General features: G+C 37.9%; 1 protein-coding gene across 1 annotated transcript; it reads right to left on the reverse strand.

Moving 5' to 3' along the window:
• Positions 1 to 7,469: 7,469 nt before the first annotated feature.
• On the reverse strand, positions 7,470 to 20,285 carry LOC107526842 (KRR1 small subunit processome component). Its single transcript, XM_016199449.2, has 10 exons — positions 20,119 to 20,285; positions 17,284 to 17,456; positions 15,746 to 15,880; positions 15,418 to 15,543; positions 15,241 to 15,324; positions 13,852 to 13,908; positions 12,511 to 12,681; positions 10,179 to 10,256; positions 9,980 to 10,073; positions 7,470 to 8,273 (listed from the first exon to the last, which is right to left on the reverse strand). Exons 1-10 carry the CDS (start codon positions 20,201 to 20,203, stop codon positions 8,134 to 8,136), a joined length of 1,143 nt encoding a protein of 380 aa, XP_016054935.2. The 5' UTR covers positions 20,204 to 20,285; the 3' UTR covers positions 7,470 to 8,133.
• Positions 20,286 to 24,551: the final 4,266 nt, after the last annotated feature.

The following is a 24,551-nucleotide window of genomic DNA, read 5'->3' on the forward strand; positions in this document are numbered from 1 at the left end:
CATTGGTTAATAAAATGATATAGGTTTCAGGTGTGCAATTCTATAAAACATCAATTGTATATGGTATTGTGTGTTCAATACCCCAAGTTGGTAATATTTATTGCCTTTTAAAAATTTACCTAGAATTCTTATTTCTAGCTGTTTATGCAAAAATGAGTTTCTATACTTTTGTTCCTTTTCAAGCAATTTTAAAAGCTTTATTTCAAATATCTGTGCCAATTTCTCCTTTTACTTATGAAGTTGTGCTAAATGACCCCCTCAGACAAATGCCTTAAATGAAAAAAATGAAATGGCTGTAGGAAGAGAAACACAGACGTCCCTTAATTTACAGGCTGTGGAATATTCTTTTTTTATTTAAAATTTTTTCAAAAAGATATATCTTTATTGATTTCAGACAGAGGAAAGGAGAGGGAGAGAGAGAGAAACATCAATGATGAGAGAGTCATTGATCGGCTGCCTCCTACACATCCCAGACTGGGGATCGAGCCCGCAACCTGGGCATGTGCCCTGACTGGGAATTGAACCCCGATCTCCTGGATCCTAGGTCGATGCTCAGCCTCTGAGCCACGCCCGGCCAGGCTGTGGACTAGTCTTCATGTGTCTTTGGTATTCTTTCGTGACTTTTGTCTTTGTAGCTAGATAGGCAATATCTGCAGTGACATGTGAATGTATCTATTTTTTATTTTTATTTTTGTTGTTAATCCTCACTCAAGGATATTTTTTTTTGTTGACTTTTAGAGACAGCGAAAGGGAGGGAGGGGAAGAGAGAACCATGGATCTGAGAGACACACATCGATTGGTTGCCTCCTGCGTGAGCCCTGATTGCAGTGGGGGATCGGATCTGCAACCCAGTTATGTGCCCTTGACCTAGAATTGAACCCAGGATCCTTCAGTGTGTGAGCCAATGCTCTAACCACTGAGCACAGGGTGACATGGGAATGTGTTTAGAATCAACCTTTGAAATGTTGGACCATTGACTATTTTAAATACTAAATAAATCACATATTTGAATTAGTTTAGAAATGAGGGTTATATAACACATGAATTCCTTCCTACTATAATTTTGGAAACTCTTACAGACTTAAGATGTTCTTTATTTACTTTTTAAAATATGTCTTTATTGATTTCAGAGAGAGGGAAGAGAGAGAAACATCAATGATGAGAGAGTCATTGATCGGCTGCCTCCTGCACGCCCCCGACTGGGGATCGAGCCCACAGCCCGGGCATGTGCCCTGACCGGGAATCGAACCGTGATCTCCTGGATCCTAGGTTGATGCTCAACCTCTGAGCCACGCCTGGCCGGGCTAAAATGTTCTCTAAGGCATTATATTTTCCCCTTAGTTGTGCACATTCTTGAAGCACGAAATTTACAAACATAACTTTAGTTCGCTGGTTTGAGGTTCTATCCATGAAATGAAAGCTTGTGCTTTCTTAGTCTTTCCAATGTTTTGAACTGAGAGTTGCTATTTAGACGTGTGTCACAGAATCTCAGGGTATGAGGGCCCTTCTGGAGCTTGTCTGGACAGCATAGGTTTCCTTAACATCCTTCTTGCTCAGGAGCTTGGCCTTCGGTCTCAGTGAAAGGCTCTCAGTCCTGGGAATAGGAGCTTCACACCTCCCTCTGAACTTGCTGCTTGTGTCTGTCCTGCAAACCCCAGGCTTCTATTGTTCTCACTCCTGTCTCCAGGATTTGAAGCTTCAGACCTTTCCTGACTTCCCAGCAGGCCTCTCCTGAATGTGTTGCAAAGCTGGGACCCTGGCTGCACCGGAACTTCCCAGGTGGCTGTGGAGAGTGCTGTGTTGTACAGTGGTGGGTGATACAAGGAACTGCTAAAACTTGAATCCAGGAAAAGGCAGTCCAGGGTCCCAGCTCCTTGTGACCGTCTTTGTGGGGGTGCCAGGAGCACCTCCTGACCTTCCTCAAAGAGCTGAGGCGCTCCAATGGCTCTGCAGATCTTTATGTTTTGCATCCAGTGAAGGATCACCTGTCTCACTTGTGGATAGAAGAGAAAGTGTAGTTCCCCAAAGAGAAACAGTGGCTCAGCGACCACTAAAGGATGGCACGGGTGTGGCATGGGTCATAGCTCAGGGCCTTCAGACTCCTCTTGGAGACATCACCCCTGCATCCACCATGGTAGATACAAAAATGTGTCTCAGGAGTGGGAAGTGACTTGTCCAGGGTGACACAGTGATTCAAGGCAGAGCTAGTACTTCCTTTAACATTGGATTTCCCCACACAGAACAGAAGTCCAGGATGATATAGGCACAGACAAGAAGGCGGTTCTTGTCATTGTCATGGAATAGAACTATGGACATGGGCAGTCATGCTGAGCGTTGACTGCCCACCCTACCAGGAGGCCATCACCTGTTTTCTGCCCCAGCACATACTAGCTGCTGTCCATCCTCAAGGCTGTGTCTTGGCGCCAGATGGCTGCCGGAGGAGCAGCTAAACCATGTCACCATTTCAGGTTATGTTGCATTACCTCATAACTCCCATAATTTCACAGCACATCACTACATATGACTGCAAATACCTTTCTAGGTAGCTGTTGAGGTTGGAGAGACATGCCCATTCACGAGTTCTTCCACCCTGTGGCTCCTCCATTCCTGGGACACCCATGCCTCCTACATCTCTCAGCAGAATTGGGGAGGCCATGGAGAAATGCATGAGAGCATTTCTTTTTTTTAAAAGTTATATTTATTGGGGTGACATTGGTTAATAAAACTATATAGGCTTTAGGTGCACAATTCTATAATGCATCATCTGTACATTGTATTGTGTGTTCACCACCCCAAGTTATGAGGGAGCATTTCATAAGCTAGGTCTGCACTGGCATACACCAGCTCTTTTCTTTTTCATTGGCAACAAATGACACTGTCATGTGACCACAAGGGAGGCTGCGAGAGGCAGTCCAGCTGTGCTTCCTCCAAAGAGAAAAATGGATTTTGATGGAGAGCTGAAGTTCTCTGCCACAATGAGTAACTCATTCAGATTCACAGCATTTTCCAAATCAGTAATGAATACTTATCATATGCCAAGCACCACACCAAGGGCTGAAATGCAATTTGACTGAGCAGCAGTGTTCCTTGGAGAAGCTCCACATTGAATGAAGACGATAAACATGGTGTGAAGTAACTGACATCCTGGGAGAAAATGAACAAGTGGATGGGCTCTGGCAGTTCAGTGAATAATTCTAGATTTGGAAGCTGCCTGGAGGTAACTGCAGGTTAAGTCCATGTTCAAAGAAAAAGGAGACTTGGTGGCTGAAGGAAAATGGCAGCAAAACCATAGAAGTAGGTCACTCATGTACAAGATTTAGAATGAATACTATGCAGCCATAAAACATATATTTTGGAAGAAATAATAGGGATGGGTTAATTGCTAATGTAAAGTGAAAAACTGACTAGGGATATAGGATAACCCCACTTTTAAAAAATGCTCTATGAATTTAGACAGCATTATAGAGGTATGTTGAGTTGTAATCTTCTAATTAAAACAATATTTTTCTGTTGATATGATGGGGAGGATTTCGCAAATATGTTTCGGTTGTTATACTAATATACTTTTAAAATCAAGCACACGGAATGGTGAAGTAGACAAGTTATTTCCAACACTTTTTTTCTATTTGTTGTGGTGGGACCCTGGGCATGACTCAGGTGCCCATAGAATAATCCCTGAAATACTGCACTCGACAACTGTCTTATGCTTCTTACAGTGAGAAATGCCAAAACAATGACTTGCACTGGAACGTGCCCACAAGTATTGAATCTTACAGAATGTAATTCAGACTGAAAGCAAGGATGAAAAGATGTTTATTTGGTGTTGGCTTCTATTGCTGACAGAAGCATGAGCCCTGCAGCACTCGTCATTTCTCACTAGACCACTAGGGGGCAGCATTGCACCTCTGCTTGGACAGATAACGCTTGGCCTCCAAGGTTTCTGTACTAGGCGGCCTTCTTCAGAACGTGTTTTCTGACATCAGAAGACTGATTTTTAAAAATTTTTATTGATTTGAGAGAAAGAGAAACATCGATTTGTTCCACTTACTGATGCATTCATTGGTTGGTTCTTGTACGTACCCTGAACTGGGATCAAACCTGCAACCTTGGCGTATGGGGATGATGCTTTAACCAACTGAGCTGCCCGGCCAGGGCATCATCAGATTTCTAGAGGAAATATTTACTTCTCTTCACTGATTTCACTTGGAAGCTAATGAGAATCTACTACCAGTGCCAAATATAGGTTGAGTCACTGAAAGAAAAATGTCCCTTGTGACTAAAAGACATGAAAAATGATGTGTCCAACCCCTGTCCTTGTCCACCTGTCTTTTCCACCACCTCTTCAGTCATGAATAAGCCTCTGGGCAAAATATTAACCTTCTGAGTAATAAATCAGAGATAATTGTCCATCATGTGTCCATATCTTTGTGACGTCAATCTTTGAGCAGCAAGTGGCTCATTGCTAAGATTGTGGAAATGTCGCTGAAACCTGAAGAGACACCATGAATGAGCTGACCAGATCTTTGTGGAAGTCTGTCCAAGTGGGATATCTTTTCAGCACAGCCACGGTTGGGTCCATACTGTCTACTATGCTCCATGCACTGAGTCTGCTTTGCCCTGGGGGGCATGAATTAAGTAAGTCCTTGATAGCCTCAAACAGCATCAGGGTGAGAAGTGAAAAATGGGTACAATGGTTGTGGAAGAGAGATAAGGTTATGATTTTAATAACTGGGCATCCTGCCTACAGCAGGTCTCCACTCTATGATATTTTCATCGCCACTCAGCCATCTGAGAGCAGACTCAACACCCTGGTTCTAGACCATCACCTGAGAGTGAAGATGTGACACAGGACACCTACTATATAAGATCCCTCTACCATGACAGGGAGATGTAGCAGCTCCACCTAATACATAGAAACAAACACAGGGAGGCTGCCAAAATGAGACAGAAACATGTCCCAAATGACTATCTCCTCAATAATAAAAATGCAGATGATAGACCTCTGCACAGGTTTGGTGAAGCAATTCAAAGAGAAAATCCAAATATATGCATGTTTAGAACATGGACCTGGCATTCAGTAGCACTCAATAAATATTTTCTACTACCCCCAATTCATCCACCCTTTAATCCCAAATCTCGAGTTTAATCTTGCTTTGGTGGTGTTTTTATGCCCAAATTTAATTGTTGTCATTAGTTGTGTCATTCCCACTAGACTCCAAATTCCAAGCAGGTAGGAATTATGCCTATTTAATTCACCTTTGTAGCTAAGGTGCCTATTCTGGCTGGCAAATAAGCACTAATAGAGTGCATATTTCATAAAACCAAAAAACCCTTCCTTTTAGTAACAACACAATGATAACAAGAAGAAAACTGCTCAAGTTTTAGCTTTTGATATTGGAGATCCAGGCCAAGATGGTCTCTAATCTTATCAAATAAAATTCAGAAAACTGAGGCTGTAGTCCAAAAATAAAAAGACCCTGGGCCCTTAAGAAATATAAACAGAAAATACATGCTAACTTGTGTGAGGGGCAAGGGTTAGAAGATAAAAGGTTTTATTCAACAGATTCCACCTATGAACAAATTATGGCAAATACTGGAGGAAAAAATTCCTTTGTGGTCTTCTAGATACTGTTGGTAGGCTCAATAAATACCCATGGGAGCCAAATCAGGAGTTTTGCAAAATGTGTTGGTCATACTGGATGGTACAGATGATTTTATCTAGTGCATGGATACATCTGTCTCAATATTCAAGTTGAATATTTAACAATAAAAAATATATATGCAAGAAAAATATAAGTAGCACATCACTTTTTTAAAAAATTGATTTTAAAGAGGAAAGGGAGAAACATCTATTGGTTGCCTCCTGCATACACCCCGACTATATACACTGCAACTGGGAATTGAACCCGTAACCTGGGTATGTGTCCTGACTGGGAACTGAACCAGCGACCTTTTGGCGTACGGGACGATGCTCAACCTGCTGAGCCACACAAGCCACTGTGCACATCACATTCCTGATTTCACAGGAGCAGCAGCTTCATAGTAATTGACCATAGAAAATGCCCAGTGACAGGTGTGATGATCAGGGATGCTCAGAAGTTCCCAGAGCATCAGCTCTTTTTTGGGTTCCACCCAGGAATCCAACAGCAGCTGGAGTAGAACTGATGTCAAAAGGTATCTAATAAAAAAGTGTCAAGAAGGCTAAGGCAGATACGGAGTTTTCTTCCTAGTGCTCTAATGTCCAATTCTGAATAAAGCTCGATGAAGGGAAAGGAGTAATTATAACTGATTGCCAAGTGGCCTATTTGTAATTTACTGACATACTGGAATGGATGAGAGAGGCCACTGTCTCTTTTACTGACTGATCATAAACAGTATCATTCTTCTAAGGGAAGGACTCATTTTCAGGAAAATATTTTAATAAATTGTTCACATTTTTACTTAAAATTTCTAATGTTTAAATTTTTATTTTAATTATATTCATTATCTGTTAGATGTGGTATGTAAAATGATTTTTCCATTTACAGTAGTGGTATATAGAAAGTTTATATATAAAGTTTATATAAAAAGTTGCTTTTAAAAATATCAACGTAGTGCAATTAGTACAATAAAATCTTTAAAAAGTAACCTTTGAAACAATCACTGCAATAAAGCCAAAGCAACAAGTAATGATTATATTTAGAAACTTGGCTTTTAAAAATAAAACAAAAGCCTCCCCATTACCTACTCTTAATTTTTTTCTTCTGACTTTACAGCTAGCCCACAGGGAGACAAACTCACACTTAGGTAAATAAATCTTAATTGTTTCACTAAGATCTTTGTGAATTATGTTACTGCATTATGAGAAACAACATTTAAGAGGATACAGTATGTTTGTTTCACTGGTTACTCTATTGTGTATCCAGACTGGCCTGTATATTCACGAAACAGACACTTACCTCTCCTTCTCACTGTTAGTTCACCAACACTAATCCTGAGTGCTATTATTACCTTCTTGGTCAAGGACAAATAACTCTAGTTCTTTTGGACTAATACAATCCAGGAAAAAAGTTTACAATCACACTTATATATGACTTTTAAAAAATAACTGGTGTATTTCTAATTTTAAAACATTCCAGAAAACCCCCCCACATTGCTGAAGTCATAACCCAAAGAAGAAACTGTTCAACATCCTCACTCTACAGGATAAACTCACTTTTACTCCCCACGTTCTATGAATAAGCACTGTTTCAAGGCTGCCGCGCTGTGGCTTTCAATAAGTAACCTAAAATGAGTGAGCTAGATTTAGGTGATTCTAAGTAACTCCACTAGCCTTCATTAGTATAAACATTTCTACATAACTTGTTGCATGCTGATTCAACTCTAAATAATCTGGTTTTACCCACGTGCAATTTGATGTCTTTCTGGTTTATCGCTTCCCTGGACTCAGAATAGAATAATACTTAAGGGATTTGATAAGGAGGCCTTGCTTTTTTTTGCTTATGGGTTGTTTAATCTTGGAACAAAATGTAAGATTACAAAAAGGAATAAGTCTAAATATTTATCAGTAGAGAGAGCACGCACTAAAAATCTGCATTTATTTTCCTCAAAACCAAATGCTGGGACATAGTTATACAGGGTGGGGCAAAGGTAGGTTTACAGTAGATCGTACAGAAAATAATACAATAATAAATAAATAATAACACAAGAATAAACTCCGTGTTTCACGTACTCACAACTGTAACCCTACTTTTGCCCAATCCTATATTTAAATACTAACCAATGGCATCAGACATTCAATTTGATGGATAATTACAATAGCCACATTCCAAAAACCTTTATATACACAACCTAAAGAATTACTCCTAAAATCATGCCAGACCAAGGCTGCCTGGAACAGATTAGGGTCAACACATACGAAGACATATATACCACTCTTTACTATAAAATTTTTCAAAACCCCATGGAGAATAAAATAATTTATATTTATAAAGAAAAGACGAATATTTAAACACTCTTATAAACAACAAACTCAGAAAAAAGTAATCAGAGTATTCCTTCTTACATATAAGGCAACTAATGCCCAAGTATCTCAAAGTCCTTTACAAAAGGAGACAGCTTAGTAAGTTCTAGTTCAGGCCTTTTTTGTGTGTATTACTTTTTCTTCTTTTTCTTTTCATCTGCTTCCATTTTAAGCTTAACTTCTTCAGCTGTAAGAGCTCCCAGTTTCTTGGTCTTTGCTTTCTTAACCTTTTCCTTGATGGCAGCCACATCAATTTTCGTTTCAGTAGAAACTAGACAAATAAAAACATAATGTACGTAATTCTTTAGATTTTGCCAAATAAACATAAAGAGTATGTATTTAGAATAATAACTTCAGAATACTGTTATAATTGAAAGGTCATGTTCCAAAATAAAAAAAACACCTGCCATTGGCCTAAAGGAAAGTCAGAAACTTCTTTAAGAGAGAAAAAAATAATCATAAAATACTTTAAAAATACATTAGTGAAAGAACACATGAAAATGCCATTATAGTTTAGCTAAGTGAACCAATTACTGGATTCAATTATATTAAAACTACATTCTCCCCCTTAAATCAGACTTGAATTTAGATTATTTTAACTTATATTATTTTCCACATTTTGGAACTTTAGAATACTCATTAATATGCCAATTTTTCCATCTTGCACATTAAAATAATTTAAAATTACATTTCATGAAGAATATTACATGTAGTCCTTTCAGCTTCCATAATTTTAATTAACCATGAAGTTTTAAGTCAAAATCTTCATCTAATACCACATAAAAATGTAAAGTTTTTCTAAATGTTAGTTCAATGAATGACTAGTAAAATTTTATTTAACAAGATTTTGGTAATAAAAACAATAAATTTGAAAGTTTTTAGAGGGCCTAACAGACCTCAACCATCTAATCAATGCCAAAAGCATGAAAAAAATAAAGGAAGCAGCAAAAAACCCACAACTTTTTCTTATCATTTAAAGAACAGTATTCAGAGCACAAAAAATTCACAAGATAAAATATCACCATACAAACTATCCAGCAACTTGAGGAGCAGAGATTTAAAGCCTCCACTATAGTGGAACGGCTACATTTTTAACCCTAATAAACTGAGATAAAACTAACTATTGAACTACCTTTAAAGTACATAACTGACATATTGTACAAAATGGAAATATGCTTATGACATTTTTAACTTTTACATAACCAATGATCTACACAGTAGGATATAGGATATTTACAGAGGTTAACACTGATGTAAGATAGTAAAATAGTAAACGCTATATCTGGTTTTGACCAACAGGTCATGTGCAGTGCTGCCAGTGACACCCCTCCCCTCATTGTGCCGGGGCACTTTTTAGAGTTACTTTAGGAAAAGTACAATGTTACTAATGGGAAAGAAAATGCAAAAGAGGAGAGGATGAATCAGAATGAGGCTGGGAACGGAGAGAAAAGGCACCCGAGTACTTCCTCTGAGCACCTGTGCAATAGCCCTGAATAAAACCTTCCCATTTTTGTTGGCGTCCTTTAGCCCAAGGTGATGAGAGATCCATGTTAACACCACAGGAATCAAACTTTAAGCCACAGATCACATAAGAGAAGAAAAGCATGGCTTCTGATAAGCTCTTTTTGAAAGCACGATAGCACAGCTCAGGGATCTCACGGCTTTACTCTCATTTTTAGAGGAGCCACTGCTCTGATTTATGTCTTTCAAAACAGAAGGTCCTTCCCAAGCACATCCAGAGGTGAGGAGAGGACTATCAGTCTGGGTGCTTACATGGGCATTAGCTGCTACTGAAGTATACGTTACCTCAGTAGTTTCTTGTCCCCAGGATTAGTGATTAATAAAATGCTAAGTGAATTAACAGAAGATATGGTTTCCTTACTTAGCACTCAAAGAGATTTAGGTAAATTCACTAAGGGTTTACTTTTCTCCTAACAGACTTTTACATCATACTGAGAGTTGGAAAACAAGTTTTACCTTCCTTAGGTTTCGCAGCTGGTTTTTCTTTAGGTGGAATAAAAGCTTTGTTTCTTTCCTCTTGTCTCTTACTGAGAGCTTCTGCTTGTTTAGCCTACGTTATTAATAAAAAACACAATGAAAGACGATGTACAGTTAAATAAGAATTCAAGTTTCTATGAACTCTGCTATTTATGTTGTGAGCTAGACATAGTCTTACCTTTATTGCTTCCATTTTCTGTCGCTTCTTTTGACTTGCCTTCAGAAAGTATTCACCACTAGCCAGTTCTTTATCAATCTGTTGAAACCAGTATTTACAATTACATCAGAAATAATGTAGATAAGAGTCATTTTCTAAGAAGGGAATGTCCATGAGGTAAAGACATTGGGGTCAAAAATCTATTCGTTCATAAATGGAGTGAGAAAAAAGGAAGTGTACTCTAAGCTGAAGGGGATACGTGCACAAAAGCACGGAGGGAGGAAAGGAGGTGATGTGCTCCTGGAATATACAACAGACTGCTTTTATGTAGGGTGGAAGGTCAATAACTCAGAAAAGTATAATAGGAAACTGGAAAAACAGTTTTGAGGAAATTTGAAGAAACCTGAATGTGAGGCAAAAGATGTGGGACATGATTTAGAATAGAGTGGGTTTTTTTAATGTAAGATTTATTTTTCTCTCTCTCAAACCTCACCCGAGGACATGCTTAGAGAGAGGAGGAAAAGGGAGAAGGAGAGAGGGAAACATCGATGTGAGAGAGATATGCTCCCCGACTATCAAATCCACAACCCAGGTACGTGCCCTGACCAGGAATCAAACTGCAACCTTTCGGTGCACAGGGCGATGTTCAACCAACTCAGCCACTCAGGCTGGGCCACGGCAGCATTTTTTAAGGAACAGAAGAATGGAGAGGAGATAAAAGCCTGGAACTAAGGCAGTGGCATGCGAAATGAAAAGCAAGACTCGTCAGGATTTGGTGACGAATAAAACAGTAGAGAAAGCTCCAGTGCATTCATTCACTATACAGTCGACACTGATTATTGATCTATCTTGTAAGTACACAGCATTATTATATCTAAGGCAATGTTCTAAACTCTTCACAGCTGTAAGCTCCTTACAATTACTAATTCATTTAACCCTTGTTAACAATTCTTTGAGAAAGGTGTCATTATCCCCATTTTATGTATGGGGAAACTGAGGCATGCATGGGTTAAATAAATTATTAGCAAACAGGTGGCAGAATAAATCAATTGAGAATTACTGTTTCAAAAAGCTTACAGTTTAGGGGGAAAAGGTGAGACGACTGCTAACAATAGGACAGGCCACGAGAAGTACAGCAGGTGCACGGAACACGCGTCAGTCCCTGGATCCGCCACTTCCCCCAACTACCAGTTTCTTTCTGGCTTCACCTTCTCCCTTTCCAGAGGAAACCTCATGATCCAACTCCTCCCGTTTTTTCCACCATGATGGCCACCATTTCTTTTTCCCTTTGACCTTTCATCAAACCTCCTCCCCAAAACTTCATACACAGGGCTGGGGAAGACAGACAGCACCAAGAAAGGGAGGGGTTACATGCTGAGCACAAAGAACGAGCAGAAAGGGAAGAGTCTCCAAGGGAGGGAATAATGAGCCAGAACCCGCAGGAGACAGGTGAAGACAGAACTAAAGGAGCAGGTAAAGGAAGGAGTGACACAGCCTGGCTGGCGTGGCTCAGCAGTTGAGCATTGACCTAGGATCCAGGAGATCATGGTTCGATTCCCAGTCAGGACACATGCCCGGGTTGCAGGCTCAATTCCCAGTAGGGAGCATGCAGGAGGTAGCCGATCAGTGACTCATCGTTGATGTTTCTCTCTCTCTCTCCCTCTCCTTTCCTTTCTCTGAAATTGATAAAAACATATTTAAAAAAAAAATTCAATGTCATCCCCTAGGAGTGGGAGGGTGCCTAGAAAATTAAGAGGATTCACAGAACTGCCAGACAATACTGAGGACCTATCTGAGATTGGTAACATAAATTGATCATGAATATAATCCAAAGGCATGACCTCCTCCACCTATGTGTGGTAGCCTCATTACGGAAAAGAAGTCAAGTTATAGGACTGATCCAAGTTTAAGAGTTTTGCTGGGCAGGTATGATGGAAGGAAAAGGGAACATGAAAGAAAATGATGGGTGAGATGGAAAAAGACATTTTGGAAAGGAAATGAAACCAGAAGACAATTGACAAAATGAGAGGTATTCTAAATTTAAGATTTCAAAATTGGAGCAGTCATATAGCTCATGGTCACAGGAATGATGCTAAGGCAGAGTAGACAGCATTTTGGGCTAAATCGTTGAATTGTTTACAGTGGCTATAGGGACGTGAGTGACACCAACCACCTTGATACAGTTTACCCTCTCAATGTGAAGCACACCCCGTTTCCTATATCCTACATACTCAAACACATACATATGTATTCACAGATCAAATCCACCTAAAGTACCCTCAATAAAGTTTTTGACAAAATTGATTATATAAGTTTCCCCTTCATGTAACGAAATTTAAAGTTTAATACTGACCTGACTTTCTGGCTGTGGTGGTGGGAATGGCGTATACTCTTTCTTAACAGTTTTCTTCTTTGGTTCCTTGCGTTTATTTACATTTTTGTGCTTGAACTGTGGCAAAAATCGTTCCCAACTTTGTGATCTTAATTCAGAATCTTTTGCCAACTCTCGTTTAATCATTAAGGTCTTTAGTCATGCAATATACAAACAATGTAAAAATGTTAATTCCAAAAATCATACATTTGTCAGCCAAACTAAGACATTATAAATATTGTTCTTATAAATAGATCTTAGTCTCTTAGGTAGGACGAAACCAATTCCATAAAGAAAAGAATATGTAACCTCGATTTTTAACCAAGCATCAGAAAACCATTAGAAATTTAGATTAAGAAATTCAGAATTGTTAAAATAAATTGAGATGAAAATGAGACTAACTCAGCTTTTTAACCATTATTCATTAAATCCTTCAAATTCAACTTAAGAGCCTGGAGAGTTCTTAATAATATCCCCTGCAAGTAGGAAGCCTCAGTAGCACCTGAAATATCAGAGGGGGGAAAAAGGTAAACTTTCTCATGATCAGACAAAACCGTATTCTCACATTTCCTCCACTCCATCTGACTTTTACAGACACTGGAACATGAATATGCAAATCAGGCATCAGATGCATGACTCTCTATCTTTCACACCCAATGTAACTCAAAATTGTTCTCCTGCCTCGATCTAACAGAGACGTTTAAACTTAGCTTTGTCAAATTTAAGTGGACTGTTCAACAAATACCCATCATAAAACAGCTCATTATACCATGGTTACACTTCCAAGTACAGTCACGAACTTTGTGCACATAGGGATGTAACAGATCTCTCTCAAAAGGCTAATATACAAAACAGATAAAGTGGAGCTATTATGGGTAAACTAAGTAATCTGAGTGTTAATACCCATCCCCAAAGGTTTTACTGCAATCTGAAATATTCCAGATTTTATTTAATAGAAAAAAGTAGAATTCTGAAAGATCACATCTCTAAATATAGTACACGGGCTCACAATCTAAGAAAACAGATTGATATAATCTATGACAAATCCCGTGAAGCCTTTCTTTGTATTTGTATTAGAACTATATAATACATTATAGTGTCCCTATCAATATTGAGATTCACAGAGACCCAAGCTTCCAAGGAAGTAACTACGGGACTAGGTAGAGATGAGTGGGTTGAATTTTACCCCTAATTTACCCAAAATAGCTCTGCTTTATCTGTTTTGTATATTAGACTTTTACAAAAATTTAATTTCAAGAGAAGTTTCTGTAGCTAAAAGAAGTCTGACAACCACTGTTATAGCAATATATAATTGACACTCACTTTAATATTATAAATTGGATGAATATTCTTCATAGTATCTAGGACTACTTTTCGAACCTGAAATTTGCAAAGAAAAATGAGTAAGTCACTTAAAAATTTTAATGAACCAGGTAGAAGGGGATTACTACATTGCAAAACATCCTACAAACCAGGCAATGGCTGCCAAACTGAATATAATAGTTCCTTCAACAGCTCTTAGTGGCTGCTAGATCTTTCATAACAGTCAACCCTGGGTACAATGACGTTACTTAATTGTACTGCTAAAATGTGACATATGGAACTAGGACAACACTCTGGAACTGAGATTTAGGGGGAAGAGAGCTGGATTTAGAGTCAGAAAATGTGGGCTCAAATAATGGGACAGTCACTTAATGTTCCTGTTCCAGCTTTCTTATTTGTAATTTGGAAATGAAAATACCTCAAGGGTCTGTTGTAAGAGCTGAATAATATATTTAGATTTTATGGAACTATAAAGTATTCAATGTATTTAAGGTATTATTGCCCCACAAGAAAAGAGCAGATAATTTACAAGAATGAGGTTCAATAGAGCTCTATTAAAGGCCCTAAAAAGAAAGAAGCAGGACCTCCCAGCCAAGTCCAGACAACAGCATAGAAAGGAGTTAATTGAAACAGTATCTGCTCGACAGATTTCCTCATAATGAGTTAAAAAAAATGTTCATGAAAACATTAAGTAAACATTATAATAAATTCAAACAAAAGTAAATTTATCTTTTGTTGTTGTTAATCCTCACCTGAGGATATTTTTTCCATTGATTTTTAGAGAGAGTGAAAAGGAGGGAGGGGGTGGGGAGAGAAAGAGAAACATTGATGTGTTGCCTCCCGCATGAGCACCGAGGGGGCCAGGGGATCGAACCTGCAACCCAGGTACATGACCTTGACAGGGAATTGAACCCGAGACCCTTGGGTGCATGGGCCAATGCTCTAACCACTTAGCAACACCGGCAGGGCAAAGAAAATGTAATATAAAGGAAAAAAAGTTTTTAGTCTGACCTCTACTGTCTATATCTGTTCCTGCAAATAACATCTGTTCAATTCCCTCATATTTGAACACATGTAAGTACATCATGTTTCTCATATGTGCTAGAGACTAAGGGCTTAAATACCCATTTAACATTTGTACTGGAAGGAGTGATGGTGTGCAGACCTCTTAATTGAGAAATGGATGTCTGTAATTGTCAAAGGTTGGCCATAATATGTTAGGATCCAGGAGTGATGACTCCATCAAATTCCATGAAGTACAAAGTATTTACTAATGGAAAATCAAGCAAAGCACATTCTAAAACAATTCAATAATCATAAAACATTATAACCAAATTATGTAATTTGTTCTCTGCTGAAAATTAACTAAAGATATTAAGTAATTCTCACCTCTTTTAAGCCACTAAAAGGTCCAATGGCTGAAACCGTGTTTCCCTGAACCATAATGTAACAGTTTGTTAAGAGTTCCAATGCCTATGTCAAAAGAACAGTAAGTTGAAGTTCAGTTGAAATACACTGAAAAACTAATGACAAAGAAGATATCAGTTTTTTACTGATAAAAAGTACCTTCAACGTAGATCCTTTGGGACCAATAAGCCGTTGTCTTCTTTTTACAAATCTTTCTTTATTTCTTACTAAAGAACCTATTTTAATAATGTCGCATGCAATATCATCCTGAAGAATTCGTACTGCCTTTTGAAAAAAATAAAGAAAATATTCCACCAATATTTATAAATACATTTCTTTTCAAAGCCCAAACTGATATCTAAGCAGAATAATGAAAACTCTATGCAGGGAGGGAGGGAGGAAGGGAAAGCAGGGGTAGATGGATGCAGTGCTGTATGTTATCTCTAATGGCACAAATAAAGCAAGACCTCTGTAACTGTAAATTTACCTGTTCGAATGAAACACTCCTTGCTAACAGTTTTATTAGGTCTCTGGCCCTAATGATGATATAGGGATCAAAAGTCTTCTTTGTTGTACAAACAGTCATGCTGCCCTCGATCAGGTCCAGGGTTGCATTAACGTGCTACAAAAAAGAAAGAGCAAACAAGCAGTTGTCTAAATAAATTCAATTTTAGATACTTATAGAATCTATTCTAATCTAACTATTAATTACTGTATATTAATTTCTCTCTAAAATTCTATCAATTCCCTCCATGAAGAAGCTGGGTAGTTAATACACAAAAGGCTTGGTTACTTTCATACTTCAAAGAATACAGAAACTCAAGCAATTGAAAACATTTATACTTATTTGGGTTTAGAATACTTTGTACTTACTGGAATAAAGATAATCTCTAGTTTTAAAAATATATATCAATCCAAATGAGGCCATACTTAAGACATAAGGTAAAAATGTAAAGCTATATGGCTTCCCTATCCTGGACCTGGCTCTATACCGACATCTTATCCTTAGGGTGAGAATGGACTTCTCTTCCTAACTTTTCAAGCTGGTTTGTATTAGCTAAATACAAACAAAATAAAAATTATTATTGGTTCAGAAAGAAGCAATTATTGAAAAATTATGAATCAACTCTCAGTAGAAAGAGCCAGATTTTAACAAAGCAAATAAAAATGTTATTTTCTGACATGTAAGCATATTCTGAAGAATACTTAAACATAGTGAGTGATGAACTACTCAACATAAGGTAGGGTCTCTCTGAGTTTACGAGGGAATGGGGGAGAGAGAGAGAAAGTCCAATCCCAGACGTAGACAGCTGTAAAACACTGCTTGGAGTTTGCCAAGCCACCCTCTTACCCAATGGTCACAAACGACTCCAGAGAAGTCCCTCAGTTTGAGATATCACTAGGTTGTGATATTCTACATCACAACCTAGTACACATATACATATATATACATATAAATGAACCAAAAGTTTCATAAAATCATCCTTACCACATGTGATACATTCATTTTTTAAAGACTTGTTATATCCACTAAATTGACTTCTGGATCCACTAATGGATTTCAATCCACAGTTTGAAAACAAAAACAAATACACCACTCTAGGGGCATGACAGCAACAACAAATAGGGAAAACATGGCATATCCACATCTTTTACTTAAAATGAAAATTAAGCAATTAGACAGGAATATGCCTCGACTCAAACTGTCCAGGTACATGGCAATCACCATAGCACTGAGCAGGCATTCTGAAACTTGGAGTTCACAGATGAGTTTCAGGCAGTGTATGAAATCCCTACAATTTTAAAGGTATATGAATTTTTCAGTAATCTATTAGTCACAAAATTAAAAACAAATGGATTACAAGAATAAAGCTTATCTAGGCTGTTTAAAACACCAAAGGAACCAAATTAATCAATTATGCTGGCATCTTAAAAAAATCCAACAGCACACATACATTTACTTGAAAGTAAAGGTATAAGCAGGAGCAAAATCTCAAAGAAATATATAAAATAAAATATGCATACATGTTCATTCAAGGCTTTCTGCACCAACGGCCAGCACTCTTTCAAGTAAGCTTCTCTATATTTTGGGAACAAAGTTGCGAAACTGCTCTCCTCCAAGAGTCCCCTGGGATTGTCCTCTTTGGAAAAAGCTGGTTCCTTCCAACCATCAGGAACCGTGAGGAGCTCTGATTCATCTACAGGAAAAAATTTACACATCAGATTTTAACCTACTTTTGGACATTTATATACATATATTTACAAGCTTCCAGTAATCTCTTTGCATTTCCTCTTCTTATGCTTTTTAGATTATTCAAGTCAAAGAACAGGCCTCTATCATTATCACCAACACAGTGTATTAAAATTATTTGTACACATTTCAGTTGCCTCATAAAGCAAAATTCCTTAAGGGCAGGGACCCTCCTTGGATCCACACTAATTATCATATGCCTATGAGATAGTGGGTACTCAAGTAATTTCCACTGCACTACGCTAGGTTGAGTTGAAGATTCAAATACCATTTTGTTTACAAGACTATTTTGTTTACAAGAATATAGGTAACCTTTTGAATTTTACTGAAGTGAAGCCTGAGTATGTGTGTGTATATATGTATATGCTATGTTTGTGTGTGTGTGCACGTGCATAAAACTTTTAAAAGCTGACACTCTAATGTATACTTTCAGTTAATAATCACTGGTATAGGGTTTTAGGTTTTCCAAAGTTTTCATGTGCTATATTTCAGTATATCCTTCATGCCAACTATGAAAGGTAGGAAGAACCAGTATTATTTTTCCTATTTTATGACATTCAGTCCAAAAAGATTTGTGATTTGCCTAAGGGGACATAAAGGTCTCCTTTCATTAAAACAAAATGCCTCTGAAGGGCCATAAATTATCTCCCACATCATTTATTAAAACTCCTGGTCCTGGAAACTCTTAAATCCAACAGCTACAACTTAAATCAGTACTATTCAAAGGTATGATCCATAGGTCTGCAGCATGAGCATAAACTGCAAGTGTGTTAGAAATGCAATTCTTGGCCTCCACTGCAGACCTATTGAATCTGAATCTCTGGGATGAAACCCAAGAATCTGTTTTAACAATCCCATCAGGAGATTCTTATGCACACTAAAGTCTGAGAAGCCGGTCTTTACTGTCCATGTTATCCACCCCAGTTAGGTAAACCTGCTCTCTGTTTCTTATACTGACATCCTGTTTGCTATTTCTGATTGAAATCACAGAGAATGAGCTAATCTTCATATATCATTCACTTCCCAATGTCCTTTAAAAAAGCTCAAAATCTACAATTGTCATAAATTAAAATGAACATCTGACCAAGACCCTACCCAATTTAAACACTTTAATGGCTATGAATTTAAAAAACTGGCAAAAAATACACAGAAGTTTTTTCACAACAGAGGAAGAATAGCCCCAAAACATGTGAAAAGATGTGCAACCTCATTAGTAATAAGAAAAGTTCAAATTAAAACCTCAACCAGATACCACTTCATACTTATCAAAGTGACAGAAATTCAGGTAATACCAAGTGTTACTGTGGATGTAGAACAATGAGAACTTTCAACCCCTGCTAGTGGGAGTATAAACGGGCACAAACCCTTTGGAAAAGAATTAGCACCACCCGCACATACCCTACACGTCAAGAATTCCAATCTCATGTACATAACCTAGAGAAACTCTTGACCACGTAAACCAAGAGATATGTACAAAGATGTTTATAGAAGCATTGTTTGTAATAGCAAATAATGGAAACAATGCAAATGTCTATCAATGGTAGAATGAAAATATAAATTAGCATATATTCATACAATTGAACATCATATAGTAGTGAAAAGAATAAACTACAGCTTCAAGCGTTGCCCTGATTAAATAACAAAAACAAAGTTAAGCCTAAGAAGCAAGACAAAGAAGCATGCCTATAGTCCTCTCTCATTCATACAAAATTAAAAAGCAGGCAAAATTAAACCGCTTTGTGCATAGATAGTAGATTATGAAGAAAAAGGACAGAATGATCGACATGATTTAGGACGGTTACTTCATGTCTCAGAAAGAAGAATATGATGTTGAGAGGTGCTTCTAGGGGGCTTTTGGGGCCTGAGCGCTCCTTTCTCACCTGCTGGTTTTATTCTTTAAGCTGGACATACATATACTGCACCCCGCTGTGTGCGTTCGTAATTACCAACAAAACACCTTTAATAACTTTCTAGTGCCTATAGGATGAAAGTTCAAGGTTTTTAACCCTTCCAGTGAGAATGGTTGCTAAGGTCCTGGACTATTTCTCTGGCTCCTCTTCCCGTCACTCATACTGAAGAAAACGGATAAAACCAGAATAAAACAAAACAAAACAGCAATTTAAAAGCTGGACAGTCTAAAGAGTAGGCGCCGTGTCGTCTAATATTTTAACAATCTGACAAATAAGAATGATAAAATATCCAAATTCCTTCACGGCCCGCAGATCCCTCCTCCTCCTCCTCCCTCGGTCCGCGTTCGCTCACACACGACGGCCCCCCACTCCCACGGCATCCCCCGTCTGTCAACGACTTTCAGCCATCGCAGCAAAACTGAGGTCTCGCAACACCCTCCAAAATCTGAATCCTCATCATTTTACGGAAGGCGAATTCCGCAACAACTACACTTTCGGAGCCTTTAGCAAATGCGATTGGTTAGAAACACGTGACCGACACCGTATCCGCAGGCCCGGCCAATGACCCTAAAAACCAGCTATGATAGGTACTCAACCTTAGAGAACAGACTCAAGGCGACGTCACACGTTCTCAGCAAGCGAAGGAAGCCACCGCAAGTGAACATCCAAACGCAGGCTTCGGTTCTCACACCACCTTACCTCGGTTCTCCTGCTTCGGCTTCTGGTTACGAAATTCACTTTTCCCAGCCGCTGTGGCCGGCCCGTTCTGTTTGGAGGACGCCATCTTGGAATCGCTCCCGTAGTAACTGGAAGTGGAACGTTTTTAAATCCTTCCGGCTGAAGCCCGTGTGCTCAACATGAGTTCCGCGGAATTCAGACGCGGAGACCCCCCCGCCTCTGAGCGTGAATGCGCTAAAGCCCGCGGATTTGTCTAAACTGCGGCGCTTCTCTTACGTGGCCAATGGGGAGCCAGAGACATTTTTCCCAGGATGCACTGCAGCCACGGAATTTGACTGTCCTCTGGGAATTGTAGTTTAGCTCTGTGGGCAAGTGGGGGAGGGGTTTTGTCTGTAATTTTCTTCTGGCCTCAGAGTCTAACTCCAGAGGAGGGACTGCAGGTTTTGGCCGCAGGGTGCAACCTGACTATCAGTGATGGCACTCATTTGATAAATACTTATATGATAGTCAACTATGTGGTGGGCGTTGGGAGGAGGTACTAATATGAGAATATATGGTTCTCAGCGGCAGAAAATGACAGTAATAACTAGCATTTACTGTGAGATTACTTTGTGCAAGGTACTTTATGTGCATTATTTCTAATCCTCAAAACCAAACCAAAGTTATAAAGTGAGAAAACCAAAGGTTAAAAATACCCCAAGCTTGATAATTTTTTGGAAGGTGAGTTTTCAAAGTCCTTGTTTCTGATAGTGATTTTCTGGGGTCTTGGTATTTCTCTTTCTAAGCCAGAGGGATAGTAATTTAGCAGTATTTCTGAAGTATTTCACCTAGCCTAAGATTTCCCAAAATGGTTAACTCTAGATGACCCCAACATTCATATTAGCTGACGTGGTATATAGCGGTCATTAACTGGGAAAAAAACACAAACACCTTACAGAAAAAAGGCCCAGAATGGAAGTTATTTCTTAGGAAATACAAATTCGATTCTAGCAAAGGAAAAATGATGAGTGATATATACTAGAAATTCCAATACCTTAATATGCAGTGTTCACCTTTCTTTTGCATTTGGAAGCAGCATATAAATGCACTGTAATAGCATACACATCAAGTTTTGACATAAGAAATATGGCTTTTTAGTCTTCTTTTAAAAAGTCAAATATGTCAGGTTTACAATAAAACTGTAGATGTATTTCAAAGCACAAGAAGATGACTACCAGAAATTTTATTCTAATTACAACTTGTGAAAAGTCATGCTTTTAACATATGAAAAACCTAATTTTGTATTCAAAGCCACATGTTTCTCCAGTGTAGTTTTCCAAATAAAGAGAAAAAACTTAGCAAAGTATTTTCATTTTTCCAGAGGTGCAGAGGACCTATTATACTGCAGTCGATAATAGCCCTTCTAGCAGGCGTGAGGTATCTCATCGTAGTTTTGATTTGCATTTCCCTGATAGCTAGTGAGGTTGAACATCTTTTCAAATATCTGTTGGCCATTTGTATGTCTTCTTGGGAGAGGTGTCCGTTCAGGTCCTCTGCCCAATTTTTAATTGGATTGTTTGTTTGGTGTGTAGTTTTATGTTTTTTAATGTACTTTGGATATTAATCCCCTGTCAGAACTGTTTTTTAAAAATATCATCTCCCATTTGGTTGGCTGCCTCTTTGTTGTCAGTTTCTTTTGCTATGCAGAAACTTTTTAGTTTTATATAGTCCCATTCATTTATTTTTGCCTCTACTTCCCTTGCCTTTGGGGTTAAATTCATAAAATGTTTTCTACGACCGAGGCTAATATATGGTGACGGAAGATGGTTTGACTTTGGGTGGTAGGCACACAGTACAATATACAGATCTTGTATCATAGAAATCTACACTTGAAAGTTATATGATCCTATTAACCAGTGTCACCCCAACAAATTTAATAATTTTTTTAAAAAAGAAAGTAACTTATGGCAAATATTGAAAGAGAGATGCACTGGGAGTAAAACTCTAAGAGGTTTTTAATTTGAAGGGTCTGAGAATTCACAACCTTAGTCATGTGAGGTGAGACACACAAAGAAACCAAAGGATATACAAAGTGGTTTTAGAATCTTTTCTAAGAAATTTTTTGTTGCTTATGAAAAGTTTTCTGAATTTGTCAACATACTATTACATAAATTTTCTCTAAAATTAAATACTATTGAATAAAAAAATATATAATGACCAGGTAAACAAAGAAAACTACTGTGAATTCTGTAATGCTTAATCAGTACATTATAAATCCAAATAATATTTCTGCACACCATTCACACTTCATATATTAGCTAAATAAAGAACAAAATGATATTGCATTATATGCATAGGAATTTTAAAACTCCTTGTAGTAATTCCCTGGGAGTCCTTTAATTGTCAACTACTCTCAAGTTAAGAGCCACCTAAAGATAATATATAATAAAAAAAATATATCACCAAACTTAAAAATGTGAGAAAAAAGAGAAAAAATTATTGTGATCTTTGAGAAGCAACCTCCCCCCCAAACCAAAAACAAATAAACAAACAAACAAAAACCCTTTCAAGAAGGTTAGGCCAAGTAGGGAAAGAAAAAAGCATTTAAAAAGCATTTGGTTAGCATTAAGGGCGTGTAATAATAAGCAACTCAGTTCTTTAAAAAGAAAATAACAAGGTAAAAATAATATTTCATGACCTAGCATTTGGATATAGGACTAAAAAGACAAAGAAAGCTTGGTTAGCGGGTTATTAAAATAAGCGACGTTATGAGATGTTTAACACAGAGCCACGGGAATAGAGAGAGAAAAAATAAACTGTAGCATCATCTTGAGCAAACAATAGGATTCTGGTGACTGACACATGTAGAGAATGAAGGAGACAGAAAGTTAAAAGGTCTCTAATATTAAAAGGCCTGAAAACAGTGCTGCCACTGGTTGCCCAGGGAGGAAGATTTGGTCATGCCAACAAAAGGACAAGAGAAATAGGTAAAGATTTATCCCTCAAATAGAAATTCAGTTGTAAAATGTGGGTCAGTGTTTATGTCCAGGATACATATCTATCCATAGGTTTTTATGTATCTATAAAATGATCAGCCCCCAAATCATCATTAAAGTCCCGAGCGTGGCTGGATTTTCTGAGGGGAAGAGAGATGAACAAGACTGAGACTGAGGCAACAACCGTGACTCCCAAGTGTACTCGATGAAAAGGAGAGAGAATACTTGTTTCAAAACAGAAGGGACCCGGAGGCATTTAACCGTCTCTTTTTACACTCACCCCGAAAGGTTAAGAACTCTTCCAAGGGCAGAGAGGAAGGGGAAAAACAGGAATGGAAAGCCAGATAGTACTCTAAGATTGCTGGCAGCCCTCAAGAAAATTTGATTTATCATTAGACATTTTCTCTAAGTAAATAAATAAAAATTAGAGTAATATTCACAACTGTTCCATTATCTTAATAATATCATCAGTTCCTCCAGCAACAGGTTTTAATTTGAGTATAAACCCTTCCCCCTGAATGGTACATTTAGCTGGCTACTGACTAGAGAAATACCAATTATTCAATAAATGAGAAATACTATCATTATCAATATAAAAAGCATTACCGTAAAGGGATTCAAGAGAACACTTTCTGTGTCCTTAGTTTGAAACTGGTGTTACGTGAGATGTTCCAGGTCCTGGGGCTCTCTTTCTGTTTGAACCGATTAGTTTAACTCTACTTCCTTTTAGAACATTGATTGTCCTTAAAAAGAATGTAGGCAAGAGAGTAGCCATATGTTTAACCTTTTATAAATAAATATTACCAAAAATATGAACATAAAGGGTCAGCTTTCTAGAAGGACTTTCTTAAGCATTTAAAATAATTGTGTTGGCCTGGCTAGGTAGTCAGTTGGTTAGAGTGTCATCCTGATGCGCCAACATTGCCAGTTCTATCCCTGGTCAGGGCACATGCAAGAATCAACCAATGCCTGCGGGTATAAGGCCCCATGAAATCATTTGGTCTGGCCCTGCCAAGGCAACCACCGCAGGCGGGACTCGAAATTCAATAAACCTAGAAGCTTTTTTCATAGCTAATTTTTAAGTTGATAATTTTGTATGGCCTGCTTATGATGTTATAAATATCCAAATGACCCTTGGCAGAAAAAAGATTCCCTACCCCTGAAAAGGATAGTATGGCAAGCTTAAATTACATAAAAGTATATTTTAATATACTATAGTTTGTAGAGAATTTTACTAAAATAAAGGTAATTTTTTTCTTAAATTTATTCATTATGACATAAAAATATACAGATGCATGTAGCTTAATTTCCTTTAATTAATGCCTGACAGAAATAGTATGAACTCGATCAAATTCCAAGACAATAAACTCTGATTTCAACAGTTCTAATGAGATATTTACATAACACATTTCCAATTACTTATTTTGCCAAAACTCACCATGCTTTTCAAGAGGAGTCTTGGTTTGGTTCTCAACTTGA

This window comes from Miniopterus natalensis, chromosome 2 (genome assembly GCF_054644295.1).
Source record: "Miniopterus natalensis isolate mMinNat1 chromosome 2, mMinNat1.hap1, whole genome shotgun sequence".
NCBI lineage: Eukaryota > Metazoa > Chordata > Mammalia > Chiroptera > Miniopteridae > Miniopterus > Miniopterus natalensis.